The 27,267-nt window shown below is 41.6% G+C and overlaps 1 protein-coding gene across 1 annotated transcript in view; it reads left to right on the plus strand.

Moving 5' to 3' along the window:
* The first annotated feature begins 1,741 nt into the window (after nucleotides 1-1,741).
* The window catches only part of plekhh3 (pleckstrin homology, MyTH4 and FERM domain containing H3), a 54,285-nt gene continuing 28,759 nt past the window's right edge, over nucleotides 1,742-27,267 (plus strand). The window contains exons 1-6 of the mRNA XM_048614693.1: nucleotides 1,742-1,802; nucleotides 7,451-7,545; nucleotides 17,109-17,303; nucleotides 22,021-22,178; nucleotides 22,493-22,616; nucleotides 24,733-25,030. Coding sequence (XP_048470650.1) covers nucleotides 7,497-7,545; nucleotides 17,109-17,303; nucleotides 22,021-22,178; nucleotides 22,493-22,616; nucleotides 24,733-25,030 — 824 coding nt within the window. The 5' untranslated portion in view covers nucleotides 1,742-1,802; nucleotides 7,451-7,496. The remainder of the gene's footprint in view (nucleotides 1,803-7,450; nucleotides 7,546-17,108; nucleotides 17,304-22,020; nucleotides 22,179-22,492; nucleotides 22,617-24,732; nucleotides 25,031-27,267) is intronic.

Raw genomic sequence — 27,267 nt, forward strand, 5'->3', positions numbered from 1 at the left:
AAATGATTTAGCCTCATCTGGCCTCATATCCCATTATAGAGGCTATGCTTTAGGAGTAAACGCAGGATGCTAGAGAAAGTCAATAAGTCTGGCAACATCTGGAGAGAGAAAAACAGAGTTAATCTTTTGAGTCTGTCATGACTTTCTTCACACTTTAGGAAGGATGTGATGGCCTTAGAGCACTTTTGTATAAATGACATACCTGGACAATATTACACATTGTTGGATAGATGCCAGTGTTTTAACTACTAGAACAGTTTGGCTGGGCTGCAGCAAGGTCTGGAGCACAAGGTCTTCAGTAGAGACAATGCAGTAAAGATGAATAAAAATGGTTCCAAGGGTAAGGGACTTCAGTGGGTAGATGAATGGAGAGGTTGGGACTGTCCACTTGATGAAGAAGCTTAAGAAGATTCAAATCTTAGATAACCCTCTTCGCTCACCAACCCTCACCAACTCTTACAGATGCACCATTGAAGGCATTCTATCAGCATCATGGCTTGGTACGGTAACTGCTTTACCCAAGTCTGTAAGTATAGAAAATTGCAGAAATTACAGCCCAGACCATCACACAAGCCAACCTTCCATCTATTTACTCCATCTACGTTGCTCGTTGCCACAGAAAGGCAGCTATCATTGTCAAAGACCTCTCCCACCCCGGTTATAATCTCTTCCAACCTCTTCCATAAGGCAAAAGATACAAAAGCTTAAACACACGTCCCCACAGATTCGAGCAGCTTCTTCCCCACTGTTGTTAGACTTCTGAATGGACCTGTCAAATTTCAAATTTAATGTTGATCTTGCTTTTTGTGCACCTTCTTTACAGTCATAACTTTGTTTCTCGCTCTACCACCCTATGATCTTTGTACGGTATGATCTGCTTGTACTGCATGCAAAGCAAAGCTTTTCACTGTACTTAGGTACATGTGACAATAATAAATCAACTCAAAATCAAATCACATTGTCCACCAATTTTGGTGTCGTCTGCAAAATTACTAACCACACCCTCCATATTCTCATTTGAATAATTCATATAAATGACAAACAAAAGTGGACCCTGTGGAGTACCACTGGTAACAGGCCTCCAGTTTGAAAAACAACCTTCCACCATCATTCTGTCTCCAGCTATTATGCCAATTTTGTACTCAATTGGCTAGCTCGCTCTGAATCCCATGTGATCTACCTTTACTAATAAGTTACCATGTGAACCTTGTCAAAGGCTTTACTAAGGTCCAAGGAAACAATGTCTACCACTGTGCCCTCATCAATGTTTTGGTTGCTTACTCAAAAAACTGAAACAAATTTGTGAGACATGATTACCCTAGTACAAAACACTGACTATCCCTAATAATTCCTTTCCTCTCCAAATGCATATAAATCATATCTTTCAGAATCACCTCCATCAACATACCCACCACCGAAGTCAGTCTCACAGGTTATAGTTCCCAAGCTTCTCCTTACAACATTTCTTAACCAAAGGTACAACAATAGCCACTCTCCAGTCATCCTTGGTACTAGTTGTGAATTGGAGTATAGTCCAGTTTATCAAAGATGGAATTCAGAAGAAGGATTATATTGGACTGGAAGCAGTAATTCTATTTCTCTCTCCACAGATCCTGCCAGACCTGCTGAGTTTCTCCAGCACACTGTTTTCATTTCAGATTTTTCACATCTGCAATATTTTGTTAATATTGCAATTAAATGTTGCTGTGTCTCTTTTATGATGCTAAATATTTTCTGTTTCTAATTCAGGCATCTTCAGATCTGAACCTAACTGAGTCTTTGGCCACTGATACCGCAGACAGGTAACAAATTTCCGAATCGTGGTATACCCCATATTGTGAACTAAAGTCACTGCATTTTGTGTTGTTGGAGTCATTTTCACTTGAGGCTGAGGCTCTCAGTTCTTCACCCTCTGATATACTAACTGTATTACTTGTCAGTATTCTATTGGAAGTTAAATTGACAGTAGTGTTAGTTTAGATTTGCAGCTACTCTTATCAGATGTGCATGAACCATGTTTTGGTCTGTTTCTTCTTGATGTCTGCACCACAAAAGAAGCCAGACTTCAGAAAAGCAAAGGCTCTGGGTCCTTAAAATATTCTGAGATGTGGGAATGTAAGGCCATTGAATCTACTCTGCCATTCAATGAGATCATGACTGATCTGATAATCCTCAGTTCCATTTTCCTGTTTTTCACCATGACCCTTGATTCCCTTTCTGATCTGTCTGTCTGTCTCACCTAGGTATACTTAATGTTCCAGCCTCAATAGCTTTCTGTGGCAAAGAATTCCACAGATTAACTACCCTCCAAGAGAAGAAAGTCCTCCTCATCTCTATCCAAACTGGGCAATTTCTTATCATGAGATGATACTCTCTGGCCCTAGACTCTCCCACAAGTTAAACAGCCTCTCTGAATCAACCCTGTGAAACATTGTTTCCTTGGACCTTAGTAAAGCCTTAAGAATCCTGTGCTTTAATAAGGTCTCTTCTCATACGTCTAAACTCTAACGAAATCAAGTGAAACTGCTCAACCTTTCCTGGTAAGAAATTCTCTGCATACCTGGAATCAATATCGCGCACTTTCTTTGGACTGCTGCCAGTGGGACTATCTTTCCTTAGATAAGGGGACCAAAATTATTTATTCTAGGTTGGTCTAACTACTTCCTTGCATAGTTTTAGCATGATATCCCTATTTTTGTACTCTATTCCCTTTGAAACAAATGACAACATTCCATTTACCTTCCCTATTATCTGTTGAACTTTTTGTGATTCTCAGATCTTTCTGTGCTGCAGCATTCTGCAGTCTTTCCCCACTTAAATAATTTTCAGCTCCTTTGTACTTCCCGCTGGGGAGTTGGAAGTATTCCTGCATTATCTTCCATCTGCCAAGATTTTGTCCACTCACTATATCCCTCTGTAAACTCTGTGTCATCCTCACTCCTTGCCTTCCTACTTTTTAAGCTTGGCTATAGTATGTTCACTTTCATCGTTAATGTCGTTAATATATGTTTTAAATCATTGTGATCCTAACATTGATCTCTGTGGTACTCCACTCATTACAGGTTGCTATACTGAAAATGCCACCTGGTTCCAATACACTCCTGTACTAGTTAGCTAATCCTCTATCCATGCTAATGTGCTACCTCCAACACCATGGGCTTTTATGAAGTATCCTTTTGTATGGTATCTTATTGTGTGCATTTGAAATATATTACATCTACTAGTTCCCCTTTATCTAGCCAGCTTGTTATTTCCTCAAAGAATTCTAATAAATTTGTCAGGCATGTTTTTCTCTCATGAAGCCAGGCTGACCCTGCTCAGTTATGTTATGTACTTCTAAATGCTCTGCCGTTACATCCTTTCAAATAGACTTATTTTCCCATGCTAGCCATTAAGCTAACTGACCTGTAGTTAGCTGATTTTTGTCTCACTTCCTTTTTGAATTGGGGTGTTACATAGGTGGTTTTTCAATCCTCTGGGACCTTTCCAGAATCTAAGGATTCTGCAAGATTACTATATGTGCATCCACCATCTTTTAACTACTTCCTGTAATATAGTAGGATGCATCCCATCAGGTATAGGGTTATCTGTCTTTAGCCTCATTAGTTTCCCTAGTACTTTTATCTGGTTGTTATTTTATTTATCTCCCTTCCCTCTTGGTTATTTTGTAGTTTCAGAATGCTATTGCTGTATTCTACTAAGAAGACTGGTGCAAAGTATTCATTCAACTTCTCTGCCATTTCCTAGTTCCCCATTATTATTTCCCTAGCTCCATTCTCTCAGGGGTCTATGTTCACTTTGAATTCTGTCTTCCTATTTATATTTTCAAAGAAGTTCACTGTTCTTTTTTATATTACTCGCTAGTTTACCTTGAACCTATATTTACGCCCTCTTTTTATTTGGTCACCTTTCGTTCTTTTTTAAATTTTCCAAATTCTCTTGCGTACCACTAATCTTTGCTACCTTGTGTATCCCTTCTTTAAATTCCATATCACCCTTAACTTCCTTGGTTAACTACAGTCTGTTTATCCACTCTAGAATCCTCCTTTGCCAGTGGAATATATCTTTGTGTAAGCTTTTTTTCTTAAATGCCTCCCATTTTTCGTGACGCTAAACTCCTTTTCTGTGCACTCCAGCCAGCTCTGCCCTCATTACTTGTAAATACTCTTATTTAACTTTTGCACAGTTGTTTCTAACCTGAGTTTCTCACACTCAATCTGAATATTATATTGCATCATGCTGTGTTTCCGAGAGAATCTTTTACTCCGAGATCATTTATTGAACTTGTCTCATTCCACATTACCAGATACAAAATAGCCAAAATGGCTATTAATAGAAAAGCAGTATGTTAGCAGTATGTTATTTAAATAGAGAGAAATTGTACAATTCTGCAGCATAGAGGGATGTGTCTGTCCTTGTAGTATGCAGATGCAGCAAGTGATAAGGAAGGCAAATGGAATGTTGTAATTTATTGGAAGAGCATTGTTATTTTCATATTCCAATGTTCTGCTATGCTTGATTAAAGAATTGGTGAGACCACATCCAGAGTACCATGTACGACTTTTGTCTCCTTACATAAAGGAAATAAATGCTTTAGAGTTTTTTAAAGATATGTCACTCATGTGGTACTTCAAATGGGAATGGTTGTCCTTTGTGGAAAGATTGGACAGATTGAGCTATTGGTGTTTTAGATTGTACCTATTGGAGCTTAAAAGAATGAGGTGATCTTATATAGACGGACAATATCCTGCAAGCACTTAGGGTAAATCCAGACGATTCCAGTTTGGCTAATGTAACAAGAAAGATGGGAGGCAGAAGACAGGAAACTATAGGCCAGTTAGCCTGATGTCAGTCGTTGTTAAGAATTTCGAGTCTGATATTAAGGATGAGATTGCTGAGTACTTGGAAGTGCATGGTAAAATAGGGCACAGTCAACATGGCTTTGACAAGGGGAGTTCATGCCTGTCAAATCTATAAGAATTCCAGAAGGTTTTTGACAAGATGCTGCCCAGGAAGCTGCTAAATAAGATGAGCCCATGGTGTTAGGGGTGAGATACTGGCACTGAGAGAGGATTGGCTGACTGGCAGAAGGCAGAGAGTAGAGATAAGGGGGTCTTTGTCAGGATGGCATTTGGTGATTAGTGGAGTTCTGCAGGGCTCAGTTTTGGGACCACAGCATACATTAACGAAGGAACTGAAGGCATTGTTGCTAAGTTTGCAGATGGCACAAAGATAGGTGGACGGACAGCTAGTGTCGAGAAAGTGGTGAGGCTACTGACATTTTAGCAGAGTGGGAAAGAAGTGGCAGATGGAATACAATGTGAGAAAGTGTAACGTTCTGCACTTTGGAAGGAAGAATAGAGATGTGGACTATTTTATAAATGGGAAAAGGGACTTGGGAGTTCTAGTTCAGGATTCTCTTAAGGTTAACATTCAGGTTCAGATGGCAGTTAGGAAGGCAAATGCAATATTGGCATTCATTTCAAGATGGCTAGAATATACAAACTGAAATGTTCTGCTGAAGCTGTACAAGGCTGTGGTCAAACCGCATTTAGAATAGTGAGAGCAGTTTTGGGCTATGTATCTAAAGGAAAGATGTACTGGCTTTGAAGAAAGTCCAGAGGAAGGGCTTATCTTATGAGGAGCAGTTGAGAACTTGGTCTGTGCTCACTGGCGTTTAGAAGGATGAGGGGCCGATATGATTGAAATGTACAGAATATTGAGAGACCTGGACAGAGTGAATGTGGAGTTGATGTTTCCACTAGTAGGTGAGACAAGGATCTGAGGAGTAAGCGTCAAAGTGAAGGGGTGACCCTTTAAAACTGAGATCATAGAATCTCTACAATGTGGAAACAGGCCCTTCGGCTCAACAAGTTCACACCGAACCTCGGAGCATCCCACCCAGACCCATCCCCCTATAACCCACCTAATCTACACCTCCCTGAACACTACGGACAATTTAGCATGGCCAATCCACCTAACCTGCACATCTTTGGACTGTGGGAGGAAACCGGAGCACCCGGAAGAAACCCACACAGACACTGGGAGAATGTGCAAACTCCACACAGACAGTCGCCCGAGGCAGGAATCGAACCTGGGTCCCTGGCGCTGTGAGGCAGTAGTGCTAACCACTGTGCCACCATGCTGCCCAATAAGGAAGAATTGGGAAGGAGATACGGAAGAATTTCATCAGTCAGAGGCTGGTTAATCTGTGGAACTCATTGTCACAGAGGGCTGTGGAGGCCAAGTCATTGAGTGTATTTAAGACAGAAATTGGTTCTTGATTAATAAGGGGATCAAAGATTATGGGGTGAAGGCAGGAGAATGGGGTCAAGAAACATATCGGCCATGATCGAATGGTGAAGCAGACTCGATGAATGAATGGTCTAATTCTGCTCATTCCTTATTGTCTTATGGATGCAGAAAAGATGTTTGCCCTTGTGGGAGAGTCTTGACTCAGGAACATTGCGTATACGTCTTCTTTCTAAGCTGAGAAATTTCTTTGAGTGTGGAACTGTATATGCATATAAATTGGGTACAAAAATAGCCCAATTGGCCTCTTAACCTTATTCTGTCTTTAAAAATGAATGTGGTTGATTTGCTGGAGGTCTCAAATTCGTGTCTACGCCCTGTCTGCTTTGACTCCCTTCACAATTTTCCATTTTGATTGGACCTTTCCAAATCGAGGGAATTTTGGAAAATTAAAACCAATGTATCTACTATTTCAATAGCCGCTTCTTGGAAGCCCTTAGGATGAGGTCCATCAGAACCTGGGGACTTGTCAGATTGTGTTCTCCTAATTTTCTCAGTTCTTTTTCCTGATGATTGTGATTGTTTTAAGTTCCTCTCTCCTTTTCACCACCTGATTCACAATTGTTTCTAAGATGTTCCTTGTATGCTCATCGGTAAAAGGCAGACACAATAAATCTGTTCAATTAATTTGCCATTTCCCCAGATACTGGTGGAGACATTGAATATTTTAAAGATTTTTCTAGCTGTGTATCACAGGAGTCAAAGGTTATCAGGGATAGATAGAAAACTGTTGTTGAAGCTAAAGTCAAATCAGCATTAACATTTTGAATGACGGAGCAGGCTTGAGGGGCTGAATGGCCTACTCCTAATTTGTATGTATATGGACCAGGTAAGCAAATTTCCTTCTCTGAAGGGCTCAAGAGAACCTGATAGGTTTGGATGAAATTCCAGTAGTTTTATGATCACTGTTAGAGAGTAGGTTTTTATTCCATTCTCATAATTTTGAATTGAAATTCCATTGGTTATGTTGTGGAATGTAGACTCGTGTCTTCAAGGCATTGGCTAACCTCTGGACTTGTAATATACTAACATTACTACAATGCTACCATTTTCAGTTCTGATTAGTGATTTATTATAGGCTAAGTTGACAGTCTTGCTAGTTAATGATTCATTCTGAGGATTGAAGGTGTTGTTTCAGACCAGAAGAGATTCTCGAGGAAAGGAGGAGCCTGACCAAAGAAAAAATGAAGAGAGAAATGGTGACTGGTGTAGACCAGGGCATCATCATGCAAGGTTTGTGGCCTGGATCGAGTTGATACAGTAATTATTTTGTTACTACTCCCTAGGTCTCAGAAGATGTGACAGCAATATTCAATTTTGAGCTGCCAAAAAATAAATAATTCTGGCTGTTTTGTGTTGGAGAACTGAATGTTTTCAGCTTCAAGCTGATGTGGCTGAGGGAAGAGAATAGGCAATAATGGGAAAATTTCTATTTTACTGTGGTTTCTTTGGACATGTGATTCAAGAGCCACACACTCAATTGTGTGAAGCAGACCCACAGAGAGCCTCTCAAAGGCAGTGAATGATCACCCAGAGAAAAATCTGAATAAAGGCCTTTGCCCCATCTGAGCTGTTCTGTATTTAAGGGTCTGAGGTACTAGCCTGACCCCTGGGTGTCCTACTAATAAACATTTATCAGGGTCATATGTCCCTAGTACACATTAACGGTGACTTTGTTGGTGGGAAATGGAGGTCTTTGTGAATAAGTCCAAATCTTCTCTGTGGCCAGCAATAGTGTTTGGACTTCAATTGCACTAAATTTCCCCCAACCCCGTCCCCACGCATGAAACTCCCTATCTCCCATCCCAGAAGTTGACCCCAATTTTAAAATAGGGGCCTAATCCTGATTCTCATAAGACTGCATTTTCTAGTGCCATTGAAAATGTCATTGGGCAATGTAATTGTCATATGGGCTGTCTATGTCCTAGTCTCTTTCCTGACACATTTAAATCACAGTCTGTTGAATGACTATTTTTAATATAGAAAGGGTAATTTTAATAATAATGTTGAGTTCATAATGGTCACTAAGTATATCTCTGTGATCTGCGCACCCTAACATTAGAAAGAATAGGCACTGGTACCTCCTTATAGAGACAGACACACACCCCTTGCAGGCTCCCTGCATGCTGCCACACATGCTATGCTATGCCACACCCCACACACCACCACTCTGGTTGCTAAGTCCCAGTAATTGAGAAATACAAAACCCATCATTTTACTTCAAACAACTACAGCGATGTGAGAATCTATTTTAGTCTCTGAGCCTGAATCCAGGTTCCTAATGTATTGAAGGCAAATTTTGGTTTAGTTGAACTGAGTGAATCAGAAGGAAAATGGCACCTCACAAAACTGCTCAAATGAATTCACTTTATATTCACTGAACTGTAAGATATGTATATACATATTTATATAGTCTAGAATAGTGCAGAGTCACAAATCTCCCAGGTTATGACAATCTCCAACAAAAGAGAATCTTGACATTAAAGACACTACCATCACTGAATTTCGTGTTATCAACATCCTGGGGGTGACCAGAAACTGAACTGGACTAGTCATATTAATACTGTGGCTATAACAGCAGATCAGAGGCTAGGAATCCTGTGGTGAGTAACTCACTTCCTGACTCCCCCAAAGCCTGTCCTGCATTTACAAGGCACAAGTCAGGAGTGTGATGGAATGCTCCCCACTTGCCTAGACGAGTGCAGCCCCGACAACACTCAAGAAGCTCAACACCATCCAGAACAAAACTGCGCACTTGATTGGTTCCACATCCACAAACATTCATTCCCATCTCCATCAACGTACATTGTAAACTAGTTTGGCGGGAGTTGGAAAAGGAAGAGAGGAGGCGTTGGGGTGGGGGAGGTAGAGAGGAGGTGGGATGGCGGTGGAGGGGGAGGGGTGGAGAGAGCGAGAGAGAGGAAGGCTCTGGAGGGCCATTGAGAAGTCAGGACAAAATACATTAGACATCGAGAGCAAGTTTACTGTTGTTAGCCAGGGGCACAGTAAAGGGATGGAAAAGATTTCTGGTTTAAACTGCATTTATTTCAACACGAGGCCTGACTAGTAAGGCAGATGAGCTCAGAACATGGATACGCTCTGGGGACTGAAATATTATAGCCATAACAGAACATGGCAGAGTGAAGGGCAGGACTGGCAGCTCACAAGCTACAGGTGTGACAGAAGTACAAGTAAGTGAGGAGGGCAGTTGCCCTTTTGATAAAGGAGGACATAATAACAGTGCTTAAAGAGAATATTCTTAAGAGGTCATCAAATGAGACCATACGGTTAAAGCTTAGAAACAAGAAGAGGGTGGTCACTCAGTTGGGACTGTGTTATAGACCTCCAAATAGCCAGCGGGTACTAGAGGAGCAGATGTGTAGAGAGATTGTAGATACCTATAGGGAAAGTAGAGCAGTATTGGTTAGAGATTTTAATTTCCCCTGTATTGATTGGGCCACCCAATGTAAAAGGCCTGGATGGGGAGGAATTTGTCAAATGTATCCAAGAAAGTTTCCTAAATCAATATGTAGAGAGCCCTAAAAGGGAGGGTGCAACACTGGACCTCCTGTTAGGAAACAATGTCGGACAAGTGACTGAAGTGTCAGTCGGAGAGCACTTTGGGTCCAGTAACCATAATTCTCTTAGTTTTAACATATGGTGCTGAACTAGAGCAGGGCCAGTTTTGCGGCAGGGGCTAGCAGAGGTCGATTGTTTGTAGGAAAAGGAATGACTGGCAAATGGGAAGCTTTCAGAACTGAGATTTTAAGAGTTCAGAGACAGTATGTCCCTGTTAGGGTGAAGGGAAAAATTGGCACGTTTAGGGATCCCTGACTGACGAGGGATATTGAGGCTCTGGTCAGCAGAAAGAAGAAGGCATACATTGGGTTTAAGCTATCAGGTTCGAGTGAATCCCTAGATGACTATAAAAAGTGTAGGAGCACACTTAAGAAAGAAATCAGAAGAGCAAAAAGAGGGTATTAGATGGATCTGGCAGATAAGGTTAAAGATAATCCCAAGAGGTATAGCTATATTAAGAGTTAGAGGGTGGCTGGGGAAAGAATAGGTCCCCTGAAAGATCAGCATGGCCGTCTATGTGTGCAGCCGCAGGAGATGGGGGAGATTTTTAATGAATATTTCTCCACAGTGTTTACTGACGAGAGAATCATGGATGCTAAGGAAATCAGGGAAGCAAGTGGGGATATTTTGGAATGCATACATATTGCCAGAGAGGAGGTGTTCGCAGCCTTAAAGCGCATTATGGTGGATAAGTTCCCTGAGCCTGATCATGTCCGTTCTTGAATGTTATGGGAGGCTAGGGAAGAAATTGCAGAGGCCCTTGCAGAGAACTTTGCTTCATCATTAGCCACTGGTGAAGTTCCAGAAGACTGGAGGGTGGCTAATGTTGTTCCATTGTTTAAGAAAGGTAGGAAAGACAAGCCAGGGAACTACAGGCCAGTGAGCTTGACATCAGTGGTAGGCAAGTTATTGGAGAGGATACTGAGGGACAGGATCAACCAATACTTGGATAGTCAAGGTCTGATTAGGGATAGTCAGCATGGACTGTGCACAGGAAGTCATGTCTGACAAATCTTTTAAGAGTCTTTCGAAGAGCTAACCAAAAGGATAGATGTGGGTCAGGCAGTGGATGTTATCTATTTGGACTTTAGTAAGGTCTTTGACAAGTACCCGCACGGCAAGCTAGTCATGCAGGTTAAGTTGCATGGGATCCAGGGAGAGCTAGCTAATTAAATTAAAAACTGGCTCAATGTTAGGAAGCAGAGGGTGATGGTTGAAGGTTGTTTCTTGCACTGGAGGCCTGTGTCTAGTGGTATGCTACAGGATCAGTGCTGGGATCTTTGTTATTTGCTATTGACACAGATGATCTGGATGAGAATGTACAAGGCATAATTAGTAAGTTTGCAGATGATACAAAATTAGGAGGTATCGTAGACAGTGAGAAAGGTTATCAAAAGTTACAGCGGGATCTTGATCAGATGGGGAAGTTGGCTGAGGATGACAAATGCAATTCAATGCAGGTAAGTGAGTGGTGTTGCACTTTGGAAAGTCAAACCAAGGTAGTAGTTGTACAGTAAATGGTAAGGTCCTGAGGAGTGTTGTGGAGCAGAGAGTCCTAGGAGTACAAGTACATAGTTCGTTGAAGTGGCGTCACAGGTGGACAGCGTGGTGAAGATGGCATTTAGCATGCTGACCTTCATTGGTTGAGGCATTGAATATCGAAGTTGGAACATTATGTTACAGTTGTATAAGTCATTGGTGAGGCTGCACTTGGAGCATTGTGTACAGTTTTGGTCACCCTGTTTTAGGAAAGACATAGTTAAGCTGGAAAGTGTGCAAAGAAGATTTACGAGTATGTTGCCGGGACTAGTAGGCTTGAGTGATAGGGACAGTTTGGCCAGGATAGGACTTTATTCCTTGGAATGTAGGAAAATAAGGGGTGACCTTATTCAGGTGTATAAAATCATAAGGGGCGTAGATAGGATGAATGCATATATAGTCTTATATCCAGGAATGAGGAATTCAAAATTGATGGGGCATAGGTTTAAGGTGAGAGCGGAATGATTTAAGAAGGACCTGAGGGGCAACTTCTTTGTGTAGAGAGCGGTGCATATATGGAATGGGCTGCCAGAGAAAGTGGTTGAGGCACATGCAATAGCAACATTTTAAAAAAAACATTTTAATAGGTACATGATGGGAAGGTTGAGAGGGATATAGACCAAATGTGGGCAGTTGGAACTAGCTGAGTGAGCACCATAGTCAGCATCGACCAGCTTGGGCCGAAGGAGCTGTTTCCATGCTGTATTACTCTGTGACTCTAACTACCACCTACAAGAAACTCACCAAGGTTCCTTCAACAGCACCTTCCAAACCCATGAATACTACCATATATGATGACAACGGTAGCAGATACATGGGAATGCCACCACCTGCAAATTCCCCTTCACCCCCATGCCGTCATTACATGGAAATGTATCTCCAATCCTTCACTGTCTATGGGTCAAGGCCCTTGACTTCCCTTCTGGCCAGCACTCAGGTTGTACAATGTGATATGGATAGATTAAATCAGTGAGCAAAGATTTGGCAAATGGAATATAATTTGGGAAAGTGCAAAAATTTTCAGGATGGATGGAAATGAAGAGCATATAAAGCATTCCTTTATAATTACCCTTATTTAAGTTTGGCAGATTATTTTCCAACCCAAATTCTGCCCTTAGAACTAAAAGCTAAATTGTGTACTACATTACGGACTCATTTCCCATTTACTCCAAGATAATCGATTAATCTATCTCATTACACATCACCAGATCCAAAATAGCCTGATCCCTGGTTGGATCCGCAACGTATTGTTCTTGGAAATTGTCCTGAAAACATTTTATTTTTCAATGTTTGTACGCTCTATTGAAACATCTTTTTAGCATCTACCCTGTCAAGCCTCCTTAGAATCTTGTATGTTTCAATAAGATCACCTTTCATTCTTTTAAACCTTTGATTCTTCCTACCCAAAGTGCATGACCTCACAATTTGCTACATTAAATTCCATCTGCCAAGATTTTGCCCACTCACTCAACCTTTGTATATCCCCTTGGAGATTCCTTATGTCCTCATCACAACGTGCTCTCCCACCTATTTTTGTATCATGAGTGAAATTGGATACATTACACTCTGTCCCCTCCTCTGATTCAATAATGTAGATGGTAAATAATTAAGATTCTAGGACTGATCCTTGTGTCATTCTACTAGTTATGTATTTCCCACCTCCAAAAGGCCCTTAATCCCAACTGTATGTTAACTGATTCTCAATCGATGCCAGTACATTACCCTCAATACCACAAACTCCTATCATGTGAAATATGCTTTTATGTGCCACCTTGTCAAATGTCTTCTGGAAATCCAAATATGCTGCATCTAACAGTTCCAGTTCTTTAACTCTGCTTGTAATGTCCTCAGAGAACTCTAGCAAAGTTGTCAAACATGATTTGTCTTTCACAAAACCATATTGACTTTTGATTGCGTTATGCTTTTCTAAATATATTTTGAATTGACTGGAAGGGGAACCTAGCAGGGAAGATGGTGGAGCAGTAATGGCAGTAGTTTCTGGAGATAATTTTGGAGGTACAGCAGAAATTCATCCCAAGGAAGAAGAAACCTACTAAGGGGAGGACAATGTAACAGTGGCTGGCAAGCAGCCTAAAAGCAAAAGACAAAGCATACAATCAGCAGATTGGGAAGCCTTTAAAAACCAGCAGAGAACAACTAAAAAAGCAATGAGAAGTTGAAATACGAGGGTGAGCTAGCTAATAATATAAAAAGAATTGTAAGAGTTTTTTTTTAAGAAATATGAGAAGTAAGAGAGAGGCAAGAGTGGTGTTGGACTGCTGGAAAACTGACTGGAGAAGTAGTAATGGGGAACAAAGAAATGATGGAGGAACTGAATAGGTACTTTACATCAATCTTCAGTTGGAAGACACCAGCAGCATAACCAGAATTTAAAGAAGGTCAGGGGGCAGACGTGAGTGTAGTGGCCATCACTAAGGAGAAGGTACTGAGGAAGCTGAAAATGGATAAATCAATCAGACCAGGTGGACTACACCCCAGAGTTTTGAAGGAGATAGCTGAGGAGATTGTAGAAGCATTGGGGTGATCTTTCAGGAATCGCTGGAGTTAGGGAGGGTCCCAGAAGACTGGAAAATAGCTAATGTAACATCCCTGTTTAAGAAGGGAGGGAGACAGAGGACAGGAAGTTATAGGCAGGTTAGCCTGACCTCAGTCATTGGTACAATTTTAGAGAATGAGATTGCTAAGTACTTGAAAGTGCATGGCAAAATAGTGCTGAGTTGGCATGACTTTGTCAAGGGGAGTTCATGGCTGACAAATCTGTTCAAATTCTTTGAGGAGTTACTGAGCAAGCTAGACAAAGGAGAGTCAATGGATGTGATCTATTTGGATTTCCAAAAGGCCTTTGGCAAGGCTCTGCACAGGAGGCTGATAAGTAAGAGCTTATGGTGTCAGGGGCAAGATGCTGGAGTGGATGCAGGATTGATTGACTAGCAGAAAGGGGATGAAGGGGTCTTTTCAGAGATGTCAACCGGTGACTAGTGGAGTTCTGCGGGTGTCAGTGTTGAGGCCAAAACTGTACACGTTATACATCAATGATCTGGATGAAGGAATTGAGGGTGTTGTTACTATGTTTGCAGATGACACAAAGACAGGTGGACAGCTAATGTTGAGGAAGCAGGGAGGCTGCAGAAGGATTTGGACGTGCTAGGCGAGTCGGCAAAGAAGTGGCAGGTAGAATAAAATGTGGGAAAATGTGAGGTTATGCACTGGGGAGGAAGAATAGAGATGTAGACTATTTTATAAATGGGGGAAAGGCTTTAAAAATCTGAATCACAAAGGGACCTGGGAGTCCTAGTTCAGGATTCTCTCAAGGTTAACATGCAGGTTCATTTGGTAGTTAGGAAGGCAACTGCAATGGTGGTATTTATCTCAAGAGGGCTAGAATACAGGAGCAGAGCTGTACTGCTGGGGCTGTATAAGGCTCTGGTCAGACCGCATTTAGAATATTGAGAGTAGTTTTGGGCCTTGTATCTAAGGAGAGATGTTCTGGCCTTGGAGGGAGTCCAAAGGAAGTTCACAAGAATGATCTTGGGAATGTAGGGTTTATGTGAAAAGCATTTGAGGACTCTGGGTCTATATTCGGTTTTAGGAGGATGAGGGGATTCCAATTGAAACTTTGAATACGGAGAGGCCTGAGTAGAGTGGATGTGGAGATGTTGTTTCCACTAGTAAGAGAGACTAGGACCTGAGGGCACAGCCGCAGAATGAATGGACAGCCCTTTAAAACGGAGATGAGGAAGTTCTTCAGTCAGACATTGGTAAATCTGTTGAACACATTGGCGTAGAAGGCTGTGGAGGCCAAGGTATTAAGTGTGTTAAGATTGAGATAAATAGGCAAGGGGATCAAGGGTTACAGCAAGAAGGCAGGAGAATGGGGTTGAGAAACATATCAGCCACGATCAAATGGTGGAGCAGACTCAATGGGGCGAATGACTAATTTGCTACTATATCATATGGCCCATTTCTTCATTAATAATGGACTCAAGCATTTTCCCAATGACGGATGTTAATCCTTTGGATGTTATGCCCTACAGTTTCTTAGTTTCTGTCTCGCTTCCTCTTGATCAGGAACATAATGTTAGTGGCTTTCCAGTCCATTAGAACTCTCCCGGAATCCAATGAGTTCTGGACTATTTCAACCAATGCCTCCACTATCTCTGCAGCCATTTCCTTTAAAACCTTTGGAGACAGGCAGTCAAGTACTGGCGACCAGTTTACTTTGAATCCCATTACAAAATATTTAGTCGTACACAATAGACAGTGTTACAAGATCTTTCCTCTGTTAGCGCTTTACTTATCTTTTACCTTTGGGATGTTTATTGAGTCCTCCACTGAGAAGACTGCTTTAAAGTGTCTGCCATTTCCTTGGTCCCCATTATTAATTCCCCAGTTGCACTCTCCAAGGGTCCAACACTTACATTTGCTATTCTTTCTTTTTACGTACCCCTTGAAGCTCACTGTTTGTTTTTATATTACTTTTGTGATCAATTTTCACCTTTTTTCTTAGCTTCTTAATCATCTGCTGCTGGTTCTTAAAAAAAAAAAAGTCCCAATTCTCAGGCCTGCCACTAACTTTCACTGATTTTAAGTCTTTTGTTTGGGTGCTGTCCCTGACCATCTTTGTTAACAACCTCTTTATTGAGTTCCTTTTGGCCAGAATAAATTTTTACTGAGTGTTTTGAAAAGCTGAGTGCTTAATGTCTGTCACTGGTGTTTACTGATCTTCCTCTTGATCTATTTTCCCAGCCAGGTTAGACAGTTCCTTCTGCATACCTCTGTAAGCGCCTTTATTTAAGTTGAGGGTACTGGTGTGAGACCTGAGTTACTGCTGCACAAACTGAATTGAGATTGCCACCAGTTAGAGGATCCTTGACTACAAGATCTCTTATTAATTCCACCTCCTTAGACATTGCTAGGTCTAAAATAGCGTGTTCCTGGGTAGTGTTCATGATGTACTGCTCTAAAAAACAATTTCTGTTGCATTCCACAAATTCATCTTCCATGTTGCCCATGCCCATCTGATTTGCCCCGTCAATGTGCAGATTAAAATCACCAGTGACAATTGTAGTCCGTTTCTTACATACCTCCGTGATTTCCTGATTTGTACTTTGTCCCACAGCAAGAAGGTGACACCCAGCTGTGACTTTTTCCATCTGTTTAATTAAGTTAGATGTTAAATATTTTAAAAGTGAATTTCTGAACTGTGTTCATCAGGTGTAATAACATCTCATGATTTAAATTACTTGGCCAATAAAAAGAGACACAAAAGCAATACCTATCAATCACCTACACTCTTTTTCTGTGATGCTACACCTCAGCTCAGTCAGGTAGAGACAGGTTGAAGGGCCTGTCTGCTGCTGGTTATTATCTCCCATTGCCTTATTCACACAGTTTCACTCTCCCAGTCTGCTTCACACGTGACATTGACCTGCTCCACACTCTTCCCAATCTGCTTCAATTTGAATATTTTTGAGGCAGAGGTAGATAGATTCTTGATAAGCAAGGGCATGAAAGCTAAGTGGGGATGTGTTGTAATCAGATCAGCCATAACCTTATTGAATGATGGAGAAGTACAGAGTGGCCTACTCTGCACCTAAATCTTAAATTTCAGATGTGACTGTACCCATTTCTTATCTGTTCCCCTCATTCATTGCTAGGTTGGCTGTTTAAAGAAGTACAGCACAATGTGAAGACACCTTGGCTAAGGATTCGGAAACATTGGTTTGTGCTGACACAGGATTCACTGGATTATTACACCAACAATGAACTGAATGCAAAGCAACTTGGCATGTTGGTCCTGACCAGTCTATGCTCTGTACTCTGGCCTGATAAGGGCACGTACAAGGGAACAGGTAAAGTTTCTGAATGGATATTCAATCCTGTGACAAATGGCAGCAGGTAGCAATGTGAAGTGTTTGTGCCTCTTGTGTGGCTCCTTTGTGTGAATAAAACCGTCATTCACCCAATCAAACCCCCTTTCTGGAAATTGAAAACAGTGACAGTAAAGTTCTTGTGTGCATGGCATATCAGAGAAACGAGAATCAAGGAGTCAAGGGAAACGGGAAGAAGTCGAAAGCGAATTGAGCACAACATCAGTGATAGGAGGTGTGGGAATGGCCCACTGTCCTTAAGGATAGAGCACCTCAACAGCAAAGGCACTGACAGGTGCAAGGAGCTTAGGAGTCATCTCTGGACTTGCCTGTTAGTGCTGGACATACGAACCATATGAAAATGCATCGCAGAAAGAGCCCATTCAGCCCATTACATCTGCACTGGCTGACCAAACTAGCCCTCCTCCTAATCCCACTTTCCAGCACTTGGCCTGTAGCCTTGCAGGTTGCAGTCCTTTAAGTGCAGATCCAGGTTCCTGTCAAATAAGTTGAGGGTTTTCACCTCCACCACACAACTGGGCAGGAAATTCCAAACTCCCATCAACTGTGTACCCACTTCCCACACTGGAAGTTAGTGTGTCAGTATGCTGATCAGCATGTGCAGAACCTGGAATGTTACCGTCCACCGTCGGGGTGAAAAAGGGCTTCCTTATGTCTTCTCTAATCTTTCTACCAATCACTTTCAGTCTGTTCCCCTGGTAAATGACCTCCTCAACCTGCCACTAGGAGGAAAGAGGTCTTCCCTGTGCACTCCGTTCAAGCCCCTCATTATTTTGTACACCTCCATTAACTCAGCCCTCAGCCTGCACTGTTCTAAGGGAACAATCCAAAAAGCCCTTCCACCATCAATCCCTACTCTTGTATTCAAAATCTCATCCAGTAAAGGAAACAATGCTCTCGCATCATCTATCCTTTTGGAGGGTGGGAGAGGCCTAGGAATGCCTAAAAACCTTCTTGAATGTTAGATATGAGTCTCTTGGTTTAGTGAGAAAGGGCCAAAATGGTAAACTATTTTAAACTTCTTTGGTGGGTCCAGAGGTGTACCTACTAATGGGTTCACATTTCCTGTTGAGGAAAGTTTCACGTGTGATTGAGTGGAGTGTTACCGAGAGTGTGCTCTTCTTTCCCAAATTGTCAGCTGATCGTTTGTTGTACTTTCATTTGTCTGATGGACTTTTATCTGTTCACGCTTGATGAATGGTTGAAGTTAATGTTATAGGTGCATTTCCAGGAAAGCTAGATGGGTATCTGAGGGGGAGGGGAATAGAGGTAATATTGACAGAGTTAAAGTAGGAAAAGCAGAAATGACTTGAGTGGACCGTAAACCCTAGCAGAGACTGGTTGAGCAGAATGGGCTTTTTATGCTGTATAGTTAATATTTGTGATTACTCTCCTGTCTCTGAGTGACCTCTTGCTTCACATATCCTCTGCTTCGAACTGCCTGCTTTCATTTACTCTGATAGTTAGCTACTTCCAAAGCTTTTTAGTTGATGTGGAGTTCAATTCAAATCTCTGTTAATGTTATTTACTCAATGACCTTGCATATTTCTGTCATTTTCTTATTTATATTCTGCTATTGCATAGGTTCTCCTCTCTTTCCCATCTCGCTGTTAATTCCTTGTGACTAAAAGTTTCACTGAACAGCAACATGATGCCAATGTGTGGCTAAACACTGTGTACAGTTAACGCAGTGAGTGCCCCTTACCCTGCTGAATAAACACTGTGTACAGTTATGATGTGGAGGTGCTGGTGTTGGACTGGGTTGGACAAGGTCAGAAATCTCTCAATACCAGGTTATAATCCAACGGTTTATTTGAAAACACAAGCTTTCGGAGCATCGCTCCTTCTTGAGGTGTTAGTGACAGAGCAAGTATCAGACACAGAATTTATAAGTAAAAGATCAAGGGTTCATATACTGATGCGGATATGTTAAACAAACTTAAGATTCTGTTAAATCTTTAATCAGTTACAAGGTTTTAATTGATTAATATGTGTATGTAAATCCCTGAATTCCTTTCAAGTCCCTGTCCTGAGAGAACTAAAGGTTTTATCAGTGTAGACAAGAAGTAACATTTTAGGTCAGACAATACATGTTAGTTTGAGACCTTGTTTAGAATCTACTGCTATTTTGGTTTGGAGTCAGACTGGTTTTATTTCTAAAAATAGGAATTTATAAAAGGCCACATTGTCTATAAATTGTATGCTTTTTGAACAAAATATAATGTATCTGCAAATACAGATTCACCCAATAGATTTATGCGCGCATGCGTGTAGGAAGCAGAGTGCGTGTGTGTTGGGGGGGAGGGAGGCAGATTGTGTTCGTGTGTGTGTGTGTGTGGCAGAGTGCGCGTGCGTGTGGGGGGAGGCAGAGTGCACACGCATGTGCATGTAGTGGTGTCACCTGTACTGCGACATGAACCCAAAATCCCGGTTGAGGCCATCCTCATTGGTACTGAACTTGGCTATCAGTCTCTGCTCAGCGACTCTGCGTTGTTGAGTATCCCAAAATCTGCCTTGGAGGACGTTTACCTGTAGCTCTGAGGCCGCTGAAGTGCTCCCCCACTGGGAGGGAACATCCCTGTCTGGCAATTGTTGATCGGTGTCCATTCATCCATTGCCATAGCGTCTGCATGGTTTCACCAATATACCATTGCCTCGGGGCATCCTTGCCTACAGAGTATGAGACTGACAATGTTGGCCGAGTCACTGAGTACCTGCCGTGTACATGATGGATGTTGTTCCCACGTGTGATGGTAGTGTCCATGTTGAAGATCTGACATGTCTTGCAGAGGTTGCCACGACAGGATTGTACAGTGTTGCGGTCAGTGTTGTCCTGAAGGCTGGATAGTTTGCTACGAACAATAGTGTTTTGTCAGTTGTTTTAAGGCAAGAAGTGGAGGCATGGGGAAGATTTTGGCGAGATGCTCACTGTCATCGATAATGTGTTGAAGGCTGCAAAGCACATGGCGTAGTTTCTCTGCTCCTAGGAAGTACTGGCTGACACAGACATTGGAAATGGAGATCGATGAGTTGAGCATCTTATCCTGTTCCTATTAGGGTGCCCTTCAAAACCTTCAGGTGTCTATCATGTTCCTCCTCATTCATGCAGATCCTGTAAATGTGTAAGGCTTGTCTGTACGGAATGGCTGTTTTAAATGTTTAGGGTGGAAGCTAGAGAAGTGCAGCATCGTGAGGTGATCTATAGGCTTGGGGTAGAGTGAGGTACTGAGGTTCTGAAACTGATGGAGATGTATGTGTCCAAGAATGAGACTTATTCTAAAGAGTAGTCCATGGTAAGTCTGATGGTGGGATGAAGCGTGTTGATATCGCTGTGCAGCTGTTTCAGTGATTCCTCGCTATGAGTCCAAAGGAAAAAAATATCGTCAATGTATCTGGCGTACTGCGTTGGTCGGAGGTTCTGTACAGCAAAGAAGTCTTCTTCAAATCTGTGCATGCAAATTTTAGCATATTCAGAAGCAAATCTGGTCCCCACGGCTGTTCCTTGTGTCTGGATGAAGAACTGGTTGTCGAAGGTGAAGACGTTGTGGTCAAGGATGAAGTGGATCAGTTGTAGGATGGTGGCTGGAAATTGGCAGTTGGTGGTATTGAGTACTGAGGCTGTTGTGGGGATGCTGGTGTAGAATGGTGAAACGTCTATTGTGACAAGGAATGTTCCTGGTTCGACTGGTCCGTGGGTGCTGAGCTGCTGTTTTTAAAAAAAAAAATCTGTAGAGTCGCAACAGAAGCTGGGGGTTCCCTATACAATGAATTTGTATTTGCAGATACATTCTATTTTGTTCAAAAAGTGCACAATTTATAGACAGTCAGTCAATGTGGCATTTTATAAATTCCTATGTTGGTAATAAAACCAGTCTGACTCCAAACCAAAACACAAACAGACTCTAAACAAGGGCTCACACCTAACATGCATTGTCTGACCTAAAATATCACCTCTTCTTTACACTGATAAAACCTCTGGTTCTTTCAGGACAGTGACTTGAAAGGAATTGAGAAGGAATTTCTTCACCCAGAGGGTTGTTAATCTATGGAATTCCTTGCCCAGTGAAGTAGTTGACGCTACTTCAGTAAACGTTTTTTAAAAAAAAGGTAGATTTTTTTGAACAATAAAGGAATTAAGGGATATGGTGAGAACGCGGGTAAGTGGATCTGAGTCCATGAAAAGATCAGCCATGATCTTATTGAATGGCGGAGCAGGCTCGAAGGGCCAGACGGCCTACTCCTGCTCCTAGTTCTTATGATTTACATAAACATATTAATCAATTAAAACCTTCTAACTGATTAAAGATTTAACAGCATCTTAAATTTGTTTAATACATCCTCATCTGTGGTGTGACCCTTTGATCTTTTACTTATCAATTCTGTGCCTGATACTACCTCTGTCACTAACACCTCAAGAAGGAGTGAAACTCCGAAAGCTTGTGTTTTCAAATAAAGCTGTTAGACTATAACCTGGTGTTGTGAGATTTCTGACCTCTGTTACAGTTATACAGTGAGTGACCTTACACTGAATAAACACTGACTCTGTACAGTTATGCAGTGAGTGATCCTTATCCTGAGTAACCACTAGCTTTGTACAGTTACCCAGTAAGTGACCTTTACCTTATTGAATAAACATAGGAAGCCATTTCAATTCTGATAATTTCATGGTTATTTTCAGGCTACTGGAACATCACAGTGTATGGACGGAAACATCACTACCAACTGTTCACAAAGCACCTGAACCAGTGCATTCAGTGGGCCTGTGCTATCCAGAATGTCATCAATTGTAAAGCTCCTGTGGAGACACCAACACTGCTCCTAATTCAGGACATTGAGGTATTCTCCAAATGATCCATAATTACTCATTGATACAGTGACCTATTGATTGGCAGGCATTTGACATTAAATAACCTGGGATTTAATGTAAAGATGAATTCGTTTTGAGAAAGTTTAGAATTTGAGTTTCCTTTTTAGCTGTTGCTTTTTCAGTTTTTAGATTTTGACTAACTTGCTGTATTTTTCCAGCATGTGCAGTCTTTAGCTTTGATTTTCCTATCAGGTATTTATGGAATTGCCTCCTGTCTTGTCTGATTCTGATTGAGGTGAATCCCTGAGCTCCATTTCTGAATCTAAATACTTATTTATTCCAGGAGAACTGCACAAATTCTGAAGTCCTGGAAAATATTTACAAATGGAATCCTATTCTCCAGCATACTCAGAACCCACTTTACTCTCCTCTACTCCCGTTCCCCTATGGAATAGGGGCTCACCACCGTAAGTGCAAGCCCCTCTTTGATTGTTGAATGTAAACTTCCACAAATGAATAGAGCATTAGACATTGTTTACTTGGACTTCAGTAAAGCCGTTGACTGGTTTACATGATAGACTAATTAGTTGAGTTAGGTCACCATGGGATTCAGGGTGAGCTTACAAATTGAAATCCAAATTGACTCAACAACAGGAGGCAGTAGTGGTGGAGGGTTGTTTTTCAGACTGGAGGCCTGTTACCAGTGGTGTTCCATAGGGATCAGTGCTGGATCCACTTTTGTTTACAATTTATATAAATGATGAGAACATAGAAGGCATAGTTAGTAAGTTTGCGGATGACGCCAATATTGGCAGCATGGTGGACAGTGAAGAAGGTTATCTAAGGTTACAAAGATGTCTTGATCAGTTGGGTCAATTGGCTGAAGAGTGGCAGATGGAAGTAATTTGGATAAATGCAAGGTATTGCATTTTGATAAAACAAACAAGAACAGGACTTACACAACTATAAGTAGGGTCTTGGGTAGTGTTGTAGGACAGAGAAACCTGCGGGTTCAGGTACATAATTCTCTGAAGTTTGCATTACACGTAGACAGGGTGATGACGAAAGTGTTTATCCCGCTTGCCTTCATTGCTCAGACCTTTAAACATAGGAATTGGGACATGATGTTAAAGTTGTATAGGACATTGGTGAGGCCTCTTCTGGAATACTGTGTCCAGTTCTCATCGCCCTGTTCTAGGAAGGATATTATTAAGCTAGAGAGGGTTCAGAAAAGATTTACCAGGATGTTGCCGGGAATGGAGGCTTTGAGTTATAAGGATAGGCAATATGGGCTGGGACTTTTTTCACTGGAATGTAGGAGGTCGAGGGGTGACGTTATTTGTAAAATCATGAGGGTATTGATAAGATGAATGGCAGGTGTCTTTTCTGTCAGGTGGGGGATTTCAAGACTAGGCGGCATATTTGTAAGGTGAGAGGAGAAAGATTTAAAGAAGATACGAGGGGCAACTTTTTTTTTTTGCACAGAGTGGTTCCTCGGTGGAATGAACTTCCAGAGGAAGTGGTGGATGCGGGTACAGTTACAATGTTTAAAAGAGATTTGGATGAATACATGAATAAGAAATGTTTGGAGGGATATGTACCCTGCAGAGGTAGGTGGGACTAGTTTAATTTGGGTTATGGTTGGCATGGATTTGGACTGTAGGGTCTGTTTCTGTGCTGGATGACGCTGTGACTCTGACTATGATTCATGTTATAACCCCGAAATAATAGATTAACACCAAAGAGAGAACATTGTTGTTGAATCATAGATTTGGAATAATTGGGAGAGTTTGAGAAAGAGATTGGGTAGATTTGGAGGGTAAGGAGAAGGGTGATAAGGTGAGGATTTTGGGCTTGATGCATATATGAAACATTAAAAAAAAGCATTTGACAAAGCATCATGTAATTGAAACAAATTACTGGAGAAAGGCAGCATGTCTCACAATATCTGTAAATAGAGAAACAGAGTGAACATTTCCAAACGGTGAATTTTTATCAGAATACAAATTCATTTGCCAAGCCCATTGATATTTCTTGATGCGGACATGGTCAGTGTGGATTGCATTGGCATCCATAGCCTGGTTTTTATCTGCAGGGTCAAGGAGCTCTCTGACACTAGTTTTTATCTTCTGGGTCAACCATATATTAGGTTTTTGTGTGATTGGGATGTTTTGAATGTCTCAAGGCTAGGTCATTAAGAATACCCATGGCTGAGATAGACAGATTTTAATCAGTAAGGGATTCAAAGCTAACGGTGATAAGCCAGGAAAGTGGAGATGAGGATTATCAGATCAGCCATGATCTTATTGAGTGGTGAAGCAGTTTTGATGGGCTGAATGGCATCCTCCTGCTCCTACATATTGTAGTCTTATGGGATATGAACAAGAAACAATCTGTTATGGACCACACCTGATCAATAACCTTGTGATGTCTAAAGGAACCTTTTGTTTCCTAGTTCTACATATTTAGTGACGCTGGATTGTTTGGAGCACATACAAAATGCTACATGGTGGGATTGAAAATGAATGGTAGAGTGCTATCATGACAGCCTGGTCATTTTGTATCATTGCTTTTCTTTTCTAGTCAAGAATACTAAAGGCTATACAACACTCCACGATGAAGCTGTCAAAGTCTTCAATTCATTGCAGCATCTAGAGACTGAACAAGATCCTATCCCCCTCATTCAGGGTATACTGCAAACCTGCCTTGATCTGGAGCCTCTCCGTGATGAAATCTACTGTCAGCTGATCAAGCAGACAAGCAACCCTCCACATGTGGGAAGTATCAGTGATCTGCGAAATTGGCAGCTGCTGACATGCATGAGTGTCACCTTCCTCCCCAGTACCACCGTTCTCAAATACCTTCGGTTCCACATTAAACGGTGAGAACATAAGAACTAGGAGCAGGAGTAGGCCATCTGGCCCCTCGAGCCTGCCCTGCCATTTAATAAGATCATGGCTGATCTTTGAGACTCAGCTCCACTCACCTGCCTACTCACCATAACCCTTAATTCCTTTACTGTTCAAAAATTTATCTAGCCTTGCCTTAAAAACATGCAGTGAGGTAGCTTCAACCGCTTCACTGGGCAGGGAATTCCACAGATTCACAACTCTTTGGGTGAAGAAGTTCCTCCTGAGAATGCACAAAGCAGAGCCCCCTGTACTGCAGGAATAACTGCTCCATGTTCCCAGTACCAGATTACACAAGTGAAATGTTTGAATATCCAGGCACACATGATCACAGAATGGAGAAAACCGTTGTCCAGGGGAAAATTTAAACTTTTAATTAAATGTGATGAGTTTTACTTTTGTCAGTTGTCTTTGGAAAAGCATCACACATCCGTAGTCATGGAGAAATTAGAGCTAAAGCAGGCCATTTGACTTATCAAGTCCACGTTGGTTCTCTGTAATTTTCTTCTGAAATAATTCTACATATCTACTCCTATTCTTGCACGCAGTGACTTTCATGTCATTATGATTCACTGTGTAAAAAAAAAAAAAGACTTCCTCACTGCCCTGTCTCTTGCCTTAATTCTGAAGTTCCAGATCCCGTAGCCTTTACTTAACTGCTCTTGACCTGTAATGCAAATGCATCCTGTCTCTTTAGAAAGGGGCGATTGAATCTCTATTGCCACTTCCTGTCCCTTCTGCCAAAGTGCACCACCTCTCACTTCTCGATGTTAAGTTCCATTTATCCCTTGTCTGCCTATTCTGCCAGTCCATCTATGTTCTGTTGCAATTGATCGATGTCATCCTTATTGTCAGCTACATCTCCAAGTTTGGTGAACCTACAAATTTTACTCTGTATTTCAGTATCAAACGCATTTGTATTAGAAAAAAACAGTAGTTCTAATACTGACTGTTTGGTAACACCTTGATGATTCACCCTCCACTGTAAAAATAATTTATCATAATTTGATATTTTCTGCCCTTAAGACAGACTCATGGAGTAATACAGCATGGAAACAGGCCTTTTGGCCCAAATTGGTCCATGCTGACCATGATGCCAAAGATTTTATTCAAGCTGACACCTGACACTCGTTCTATGGGCCTGAATTTGGTTAGCCAGCCTTTTCTGTTACTTTGTTTTTAAAAAAAACTCCAGTTAGATTAATTGAACACAACTTGCCCCTTACAGATTTGCACTGACTCTCCTTAATAACTCAGGCCTCTCCAAGTGTCTGTTGCTTTTTCTTTGATTGTTGTTTTTAAATTCTTACCTACTGCTGATGTTAAACTGAGCATCCCATACTTATCAATAATGCCCTACACGCTTAAAACAGAATGTAACACTTGTCCCTCTCCAATCCTCTGGCGTCTCTCCCATTTCAAGTGAAAATCGAAATATTATGGCAAGTCCTTATACTATCTCCAATGGCCCTTTCTTTGGCAGCCTAGAGTCCAGGCATCCAGATCTGGCTATTTATCCACTACAACTGGTTTTCAGTCATTTCTGCAGTTTTCACCCTATTCGTTACTTTGCTCATCTCTACATCTGCCAATATTTTATCAGTTTCGTCTTCCTTGGTAAGCACGTAATGCAAATTACTCATCAAGTATTTTTGTTTTGCTGTGTACCTTTAAGTATTTTAAACATATTGAATTCCAGTGACTACAGCAAGTGATTAGGATTGGGCAAACATTGCCTGAGAGTGTGGTAGAAGCAGATAAAGTTATAATTTTCAGCAGATTGTCTGGGACGGCTTGATGGCTCAGTGGTTAGCACTGCTGCCTCGTAGTGCCAGGTGCCAGGGACCAGGGTTCAATTCGAGCCGTGGGCGAGTGTGAGTGTGGAATTTGCACAATCTTTCTGTGACTGTGCGGGTTTCCCCCACAGTACAAAGATGTGCAGGTTAGGTGAATTGGCCAATCTAAAATTGCCCTGTAGTGTCCAGGGATGTGCAGTCTAGGAACGTTAGCTGTGGGAAATGCAGGGTTGCAACAAAAGGGTAGTGGGGGTTGGTCTGGGTAGGCTCTTTGGAGGGTCAGTGTGGACTTGATGGACTGAAAGGCCTGCTTCCACACTGTAGGGATTCTGGGAAAAGAAAGCATTTCAGTGTTAAAAGGAAAGAGAAGTGGGACTGAGTTGTTCTTGCAGAGAGCCAGTATAGGTGTGAAT

This window comes from Rhincodon typus, chromosome 30, assembly GCF_021869965.1.
Source record: "Rhincodon typus isolate 14 chromosome 30, sRhiTyp1.1, whole genome shotgun sequence".
In the NCBI taxonomy this organism is placed as follows: domain Eukaryota; kingdom Metazoa; phylum Chordata; class Chondrichthyes; order Orectolobiformes; family Rhincodontidae; genus Rhincodon; species Rhincodon typus.